The sequence below is a fragment of the Somniosus microcephalus genome, chromosome 13 (genome assembly GCF_052327205.1).
Source record: "Somniosus microcephalus isolate GS21.2 chromosome 13, FLI_Smic_1.0, whole genome shotgun sequence".
NCBI classification, from domain to species: domain Eukaryota; kingdom Metazoa; phylum Chordata; class Chondrichthyes; order Squaliformes; family Somniosidae; genus Somniosus; species Somniosus microcephalus.
In genome coordinates, this window is record NC_140999.1 from 87,710,966 (window position 1) to 87,720,563 (window position 9,598).

Here is a 9,598-nt window from a genome sequence, read left to right on the forward strand (position 1 = left end):
GATCGAACTGTGTAATGGACACAACAGAATGGGATCGAACTGTGTAACGGAACAGAACAGAATGGGATCGAACTGTGTAATGGGACAGAACAGAATGGGATCGAACTAGGTAACGGGACAGAGCAGAGTGGGATCGAACTGTGTAATGGGACAGAGCAGAGTGGAATCGAAATGTGTAGCAGAACAGAACAGAATGGGATCGAACTGTGTAATGGAATATGTAGAAGTGCCTTACTTCTTAGCTCTGGGTAATGACTCAATACACACTTGGATTTGTCAGACGGACAGGCCTTTTATTTCAATTTCTTGCAAGGGGAATCAGCACCTCTACTCAAGGGGTGAGGCTACTATTCCAATGATACAGCGTAAGCGTTCCATATTTATACAGTGTAACAAACAAGTTTGATTGACATTCCTTTGTTCCTCTATCAGGATACATTTTAGATTAATCATCAGGTATTAATGACATATTGACAGAAGGATCCTGGACACATAAGTCAACCATTAATCTATAACAGGGCATGAATCGTGTAACCGGAGGTCCTCTTTAATCATATATTGGGAGGCTAGCTTTGCTTACGGTCACAAGTTATCAGGTCACTGGTTACATCAAAGGAACTCATTATTTCACTTCTACATTCTCATTAGGTGGGCAGACATCTGTTCTTGGCTGTAGTCCGAGTACGTGCAATAGCTTTAGTTACACATCGACACTTGCCCAGTGTCAAGTCTGAAAACTTTTACCCAGCAAGCACTTGAAATTAACCCCTTGTATCATGTAGATTTCCTCATTCCCCCCTTTTGTCCTTTCTAAGGACAATCCATTTCGCTAAGTTTAAGAAACTCTGCATCAAAGGTCTCACCCTTAATATCCTCATATTCAGACATCATTGGTACTGGAGGAGTTGACATTAATAAGGAAAGGACTTTTGTACACAATAATTTTAAACAACCAATCAATAAACTAATTAAAATTATTATCATCACAATTGCGATTTAAGGCTTCCAAAATTTGCTTTCCTAGTGCTCCTCCCCATCCTGAAATCCAATCCCACATGGACCATGGTTCAGGTTGACGTAGTTTCTCTACAGCCTCCTTTATGTGGTTTACCAGGTTGGTGATATTTTCTGAGCTATCTGGGATATAGGTGCAACATTCGGTTTTTATGATTGCACATGTGCCCCCTTCTTTTGCCAACAAATAGTCCAGAGCCATGCGGTTTTGTAAAGCAACAGTGCGCAAAGCCACCATTTCTGCGTTTACATCACTAAGAGCATCAGCAGTATCATTGGCTATTTGTTCCAACACTGCTGCCATGTTTATAGATTCTCTTGCTAACTTCCCTGTTCCATACCAGGGAAATGCTATAGCAAAGAACCTTTCAGTTTCTGTAATGGCTCGTTTTGCTCGTGTCCCAGGGTGGCTATCCAAAGATGAAATGTGATGTATATAAGGCACTACATATCCCAAATAACATGACCCAGTCCAATTTTGTGGTAACCAGGGGTATGCTCTATGCCCACAGATGAAATAGGTGTTATTATAGGCTTCAAATTTGTTCCATATCTGGTGCAAATAACTCATGTATACAAAGGTATTAACATGATGATACTTATGCTTATTTAACAGTCTTCCACCTCTCCCTCCTTGTTTCTTAGCGGTCCTATTAATTTTTCTTTTCTGAGTAATTGATGTTGAAACGAGGGGTTGAGTAAAAGGATTATCACAAAACATTGACTTAACTGTCAGGGCCAGTCCTCCTCTTGAATTACCATTGCAGATAACCCCTCCGTTCGCAGTTCTGTCACTTGGTAATACAGTATCAGGGCATGTGACCCATAGCTTATCAAGCTTCTGTCCACTATCTTCTTCTACTATCTTATTCTGCCTAATCCTAAGACTCAGGGGTTGATACGGGGGTACCTGCATAGTGTGATCCTGAAGCTGAACCTTCATAGTCTCGTTATAGCATATAATATAAAAGAAATCACTGTTTAAAAGTACACATTCTTCTATGCATGGTTTGCCCTTCAGGGGATCTGATAAATCAATATGGCAGTTTCAATTATCGTTAACAAAGGGGACAGTCTTATTAGAGTCCAAATCCAGTTCATCTTGGCAGTGTATCGTCTTCAACTGATGCCTTCTTACAATGGGACGCATGTATCCATGTTGGTCGCTCCTTTACTTTTACAGCGGTGTTTGTGGTCAGGAGTACTTGGAAGGGTCCCTCAAATCTGGGTTGAAGGCCATTCTTTCGCTTGAAGATTTTTAGACGTTATCTCCTGGCTCGAAAGTATGGCACTTTCCTTCAGCGGGATCGACCTGGGCTTTCTTCACCTGTTGATGGAAACTAGAAATGCATTTGGTTAGTGCAATGCAATAACTCAACATATCTTCCTCCATTTTATGAATGTCCATTTGTTTAGCTGTTAAAGGTGCCGAAAAGGGCAATCTTTGTGGTCTTCCCATGACGATCTCGTGAGGCGACAATCCTGTAGTTCTGTTGGTAGCAGACTGCATTGTCATTAAGGCTATGGGTAACAGATCAACCCATTTAAGTCCAGTTTCTTTACACAGTTTTGCAAGCTTGTTTTTCAGCATCCCGTTATATCTTTCCACTAGTCCAGCCGACTGTGGATGATAACTGCAATGGAGGTGCTGGTTAATCTGTAAGGCTTTGCATAGTTCCTTAATCACTGTTCCCGTAAAATGGGACCCGTTGTCACTTGACAGTTTTGCTGGTATCCCAAAGCGAGGTACAATGTCCTTCAATAAACATTTAGCAACAGTAGTGGCGTCACTCTTTCTACAAGGAAACGCTTCAATCCATCTTGAAAACATATCAACAATAACTAATACATATTTAAAGCTCATGCACACAGGTAGTTCAATAAAATCCATTTGCAAGTGTACAAAAGGGCCCATGGGGTTTGGGTGGGATGCGGGCTGTACCTTCTTTATTTTCCCTGCATTCATGGTCTGGCAGATAGTACAATTTTCACATATTTGTTTTGCCAACTTTGAGATTCCTGGTGCATACCAGGTCTTGAGGATATAGTCCGCCATCCCCCCTTTGCCCGCATGGGTGAATTTATGAACACATCGGGCAATTGGTGATAGTAATGATTTGGGTGCCACCATGCGGCCGTCATGATGAACCCATAAGCCGTCAGTGTTTTTTAAAACAATGATTAACAACCCATTCCTTTACTTCATCAGAACTGGCCCTATCTTGATGGGTCAGCACATCATCTAAGGACGGGGGCTGCGGTATCTCTGGCTTTTCCCTAACAGGGAAGGCTGAAACTTGTCGTTCAGTACTTGATATAGCTACTGGCTTAGCGCTATCTGCAGCAGCGTTTCCAAGCACAACCTTGTCCAAATGCCCCGTGTGCGCTTGGCACTTAATAATTGCAATCTGTTTACGTCTCTGAATAGCTAGTAAAAGATTTTTTACTTCTTGTGCATTTTTAATCTGGGTTCCCGAGGAAGTCAGGTAACCGCGAATTTTCCAAATTTGTCATGCTCATGTATTCATTGTCTACAATAGCCAGTCATTCCTAGAAAATGCTTCATTTCTCTTTTAGTTTTTGGCAACGATGTGTTGCAAACAACCTTTATTCTATCCGGCGTTAACTCCCTGTTTTAACAATGATTCCATCACTGGCTCAATTCCTTTTTCTGCTTTCTCTGACAATGGATACTGTGACCTTTTGGGTAATGGTGTAGCTGGATTAATTGTAACTTTATAGGGCTGTGCAGTCTAATAGTTAGGAGGTATTTTAAATCTTGTCCTGTTTTGTCATAGCAGGCCGTGCAGTGCAATTTTGAATGCCATTTCCCTAGTTTCAGGGATTCCTGGTATTGTTTTATGGAGCTTGTCCCCACGCTCCTAACAGACTGACAAGTTTGGGACTCAAACTTGGGTCGGCAATTTCCCATGCGTAAAGAACAGGGTGTTTTATTTCTGTTACTGAGTACGCATATGCCTTATCTACTTGGATTTCTACCGTTACTCCTGATGGGGAGCAAATGATTGTAGCATTCATTTTGCACAGCAAGTCTCTTCCACATAAATTCATAGAGACATCTCCTGATAACAGAAAGGAGTGTTCTTCCTCAAATTCTTCTACTTTTACTGTGGGGGAAGTCGATTGATTCAAGCATTGTAGTATTCCAGCCAATCCAGCTATCGGGGTCTTTTTCCCATTAATAGGCATTCCTTCAGAATATCCTTTCCCTAACACCGAAAAGGTTGCTCCTGTATCTACTAAAATGACATAGGTCTCCCAGCTATTTGCATTTTAACTTCAGGTTCGCTGCGTGAATTTAAAGAAACAACCGGCATTTGGTGGTCTGTGGCGCCTGGGGCTGCTGGTGTCAGTCAGTAATTCTGATCTCTATTTCTCCTAAATCCCTGTCCGTTTGTAGGGTAACCTCCTGACTGGTCCGAAAAAGGGTTATGGACAGTGAAATTAGGACCTTTATTCTCTAACGGAGGTCCATTATTGGAGGTTTGGTTCTGACAATTTTTCGCAGGGCATTGGTTTGCCCAATGTCCGGGTTGTCCGCAATTGTAACAATTACCAGATCGTCCATACCCTCTTATTCTACCACGTCTTCCTCTATATTCCCCTCTATTCATCCTTCTATAGTTACCTTGTTATCCTACCATAATAGAGGAGAAAGGTGTTTCTTCGGGGTAATTTTTTTCTTCTTCTGACTCAACAAACATAGAGGCAGTCTTTTTATCTGGCTGTTCTCTATTTCTCTCTTGTCCGTTAAACATTCCTCGAGGCAAGTAATTCTTTCTATGTTAAATGACTATCTGAGGGAAAGGGTCTAGTCTTATTTACAGTCCATTTGGACCAATTTGGTAGGTGATCAATGGATGATTGACCAGTTCTTTAACATAAAGGCTGCTGGCGTGCCTTTCTCGGGTGGCTTACTGGTGCTAGCACCCATTTTAGCAGCTTAAATGGTTCACTTAAAACAATCTAAACTCCCGTGACAATCCATGATCTGCGTTGTATGCCCCTACAGATCAGATTAATAAACTATACATACGTATAAAACTCGAGGGTTCTCAACCCTCGTGGAAGGTATTTCTAACTGGGGAAAATACTGAATCCACAATAGCTTAGTGGATCATGTAAAAGACATCACTATTTTCTCAATAATACATTCCGCCGTGGGACTCACTTCCCCGGCTTGGGTTTTTTCCAACCCCTTCTGCAGTTTTTTTTTCAGCTTAAATATTTTAGTTAAAACATACAACAATTCCGTAACACTCTATGATCTGCGTGGGACGCCTCTACAGATCAGACATGACTAAACATTAATACATATAACAATAAACAATAAACAATACACTTGTTAAACAACAACCAAAGTGTTACTAAATCCCCAACCTATGCAGCCTTACTGGACAAAGCTGCAAAGTTGATTGATAATAACAAGTAGTTAAATACTCACTCTCATAAACATTAAACATTGACACTGTGTTTCAAACAACCGCCCACTCTTCTCTCTTTTTTTTTACCCTATTCCCTTTAGCCAAATCTTTAGCAAAAAGGGCCTTCAATTTGTCCCAGCTAACTTCAAGCTGGAACCTTGCTAATTCAATTTCCAGTAAATCGCTAGCTCCTTAGTTAATCAAATTCCTGACTTAACCTTCTCTCTCAGCAAGCTGGAACATTGCTAGTTCAATTTCCAATAGATCGCTAGCTCCTTAGTTAATCAAATTCCTGACTTAACCTTCTCTCTCAGCAAGCTGGAACCTTGCTAGTTCAATTTCCAATAAATCGCTAGCTCCTTAGTTAATCAAATTCCTGACTTAACCTTCTCTCTCAGCAAGCTGGAACATTGCTAGTTCAATTTCCAATAGATCGCTAGCTCCTTAGTTAATCAAATTCCTGACTTAACCTTCTCTCTCAGCAAGCTGGAACCTTGCTAGTTCAATTTCCAATAAATCGCTAGCTCCTTAGTTAATCAAATTCCTGACTTAACCTTCTCTCTCTGGTACCTTTATACAGTCCTTTTCTGCACGATCCTGTTCGCGGGGCGTCAGCGCCTCATGGCTGGTCCTCTGTTCCGTTTCTGAAAGGGGAAGCAGTCACAACGGCAGTTTAACCTCCGAACCTTGTGAGTCAATTACCCGATGGCAGTACTGTCCAATGGAATAAACAGACTATGCGCAGCTATGCTTCTGGCAGGGAAAGTCCCAAAAATGTGGCAAAACACCACCTTCGGCCGATGGGATTTTCCCAACCAAGCAACATACTCGGCGTCTGTTAACTCACCAATTGGTACAGCAAGCCATCTCGGTGGAACCTCCAAATTGTAGAAGTGCCTTACTTCTTAGCTCTGGGTAATGACTCAATACACACTTGGATTCGTCAGACGGACAGGCCTTTTATTTCAATTTCTTGCAAGGGGAATCAGCACCTCTACTCAAGGGGTGAGGCTACTTTTCCAATGATAGAGCGTAAACGTTCCATATTTATACAGTGTAACAAACAAGTTTGATTGACATTCCTTTGTTCCTCTATCAGGATACATTTTAGATTAATCATCAGGTATTAATGACATATTGACAGAAGGATCCTGGACACATAAGTCAACCGTTAATCTATAACAGGGCATGAATCGTGTAACCGGAGGTCCTCTTTAATCATATATTGGGAGGCTAGCTTTGCTTACGGTCACAAGTTATCAGGTCATTGGTACATCAAAAGAACTCATTATTTCACTTCTACATTCTCATTAGGTGGGCAGACATCTGTTCTTGGCTGTAGTCCGAGTACGTGCAATAGCTCTAATTACACATCGACACTTGCCCAGTGTCAAGTCTGAAAACTTTTACCCAGCAAGCACTTGAAATTAACCCCTTGTATCATGTAGATTTCCTCAAATAGAACAGAATGGGATAGAACTGTGTAACGGGACAGAACAGAATGCGATCGAACTGTGTAATGGAACAGAACAGAATGGGATCGAACTGTGTAACGGAACAGAACAGAATGGGATCAAACTGTGTAACGGGACAGAACAGAATGGTATCGAACTGTGTAACGGACAGTACATTATGGGATCAAACTGTGTAATGGGACAGAACAGAACGAGATCTCACTGTGTAACGGGACAGAAAAGAATGGGATCTCACTGTGTAACAGAACAGAACAGAATGGGATCGAACTGTGTAGCGGAACAGAACAGAATGGGATCGAACTGTGTAAAGGGACAGAACAGAATGGGATCGAACTGTGTAATGGGACAGAACAGAATAGAATCTATCTGTGTAACGGAACAGAACAGAATGGAATCGAACTGTGTAATGGGACACAGCAGAATGAGATAGAACTGTGTAAAGGGACAGAACAGGAAGGGATCGAACTGTGTAACGGGAAAGAACAGAATGGGATCGAACTGTGTAATGGGACAGAGCAGAATGAGATAGAACTGTGTAAAGGAACAGAACAGGATGGGATCGAACTGTGTAACGGGACAGAACAGGATGGGATCGAACTGTGTAACAAGACAGAACTGAATGGGATCAAACTGTGTAACGGGACAGAACAGAATGCGATCGAACTGTGTATTGGTACAGACAGAATGGGATCTCACTGTGTAATGGGACAGAAGAGAAGGTATCGGACTGTGAAATGGAGAGAATGGAATAGGATCACACTCTGCAACTGGACAGTATATAATGGGACTGAACTGTGTAACAGGACACGAAAGAATGGGATCGAACTGTGTAACAGGACAGAACAGAATGGTTTCGAACCGTGTATCGGACAGTATATTATGGGAGCAAACTGTGTCACTGGACTGAACAAAATCGGATCGAACCGTGTAACAGACAGTACATTATGGGAGCAAACTGTGTAACGGGACAGCACAGAATTGGATTGAACTATATAACTTTACAGGACATAATGGGATCGCATTGTGTAACGCGGCTGAACAGAATGGAATCGAACTGTGTGATGGGACTACATTGAATCGGGATCGCACTCTGAAACTGCACAGTACATAATGGGATCGGACTGTGTAATGGGACAGAAGAGAATGGGATCGAACTGTGTAAAGGGACAGTATATTATGGGATCGAATTTTGTAGTGGGACAGAACAGAACGGGATCACACTCTGTAACTGCACAGTACATAATGGGATCGAACTGTGTAACGGGACAGAACAGAATGTGATCGAACTGTATAACGGGACAGTAAATTATGGGATCAAACTGTGTAACAGGACAGAACAGAATGGGACAGAACTTTTTAACTTTACAGGACATTATGGGATCGCATTGTGTAACGCGACTGAACAGAATGGAATCGAACTGTGTGATGGGACTGAATTGAATCGGGATCGCACTCTGAAACTGCACAGTACATAATGGGATCGGACTGTGTAATGGGACAGAACAGAATGGGATCAAACTGTGTAATGGGACAGTACATTATGAGAACGAACTGTGTAACGGGACAGAACAGTATGGGATCGAACCGTGTAATGGGCAGTACATTATGGGATCAAACTGTGTAACGGGACAGAACTGAATGGGATCAAACTGTTTAACGGGACAGTAAATTATGGGATCAAACTGTGTAACGGGACAGAAGAGAATGGGATTGAACTGTGTATCATACAGACAGAATGGGATCTCACTGTGTAATGGGACAGAAGAGAATGGTATCGGACTGTGAAATGGACAGAATGGAATTGGATGACACTCTGCAACTGGACAGTATATAATGGGATCGAACTGTGTAACGGGACACAACAGAATGGGATCGAACTGTGTAACGGGACAGAACAGAATGGGATCGAACCGTGTAATGGATAGTACTTTATGGGATCAAACTGTGTAACGGGAAAGTACAGAATGGGATCGAACCGTGTAATGGATAGTACATTATGGGATCAAACTGTGTAACAGGACAGTACAGAATGTGAACGAACAGTGTAACGGACAGTACATTATGGGAGCAAACTGTGTAACGGGACAGCACAGAATGGGATTGAACGATATAACTTTACAGGACATAATGGGATCGCATTGTGTAACGGAACAGAACAGAATGGGATCGAACTGTGTAATGGGACTCAATTGAATCGGGATCACACTCTGAAACTGCACAGTACATAATGGGATCGGACTGTGTGATGGGACAGAACAGAATGGGATCAAACTGTGTAACGGGACAGAACAGAATGGGATCGAACTGTGTAACAGGACAGAACAGAATGGGATCGAACTGTGTAACAGGTCAGAGCAGAGTGGGATCGAACTGTGTAATGGACAGAACAGAATGGGATCGAACTGTGTAACGGAACAGAACAGAATGGGATCGAACTGTGTAATGGGACAGAACAGAATAGGATCGAACTAGGTAACGGGACAGAACAGAGTGGGATCGAACTGTGTAATGGGACAGAGCAGAGTGGAATCGAAATGTGTAGCAGAACAGAACAGAATGGGAACTAACTGTGTAATGGGATAGAACAGAATGGGATAGAACTGTGTAACGGGACAGAACAGAATGCGATCGAACTGTGTAACGGAACAGAACAGAATGGGATCA

At 42.1% G+C, this 9,598-nt stretch overlaps 1 protein-coding gene across 1 annotated transcript; it reads right to left on the bottom strand.

Annotated features, from left to right (window-relative positions):
* Positions 1 to 280: 280 nt before the first annotated feature.
* Positions 281 to 6,271, bottom strand: LOC147108473 (endogenous retrovirus group 3 member 1 Env polyprotein-like). Its single transcript, XM_086005117.1, has 2 exons — positions 6,030 to 6,271; positions 281 to 2,354 (listed from the first exon to the last, which is right to left on the bottom strand). The coding sequence occupies exon 2, from the start codon at positions 1,955 to 1,957 to the stop codon at positions 965 to 967; it is 993 nt and encodes a 330-aa protein (XP_085861243.1). The 5' UTR covers positions 1,958 to 2,354; positions 6,030 to 6,271; the 3' UTR covers positions 281 to 964.
* Positions 6,272 to 9,598: the final 3,327 nt, after the last annotated feature.

Excerpts from the sequence above, each read along its gene's own strand:
- LOC147108473 (XM_086005117.1), bottom strand. The coding sequence starts at position 1,957 with ATGAAGGTTCAGCTTCAGGATCACACTATGCAGGTACCCCCGTATCAA.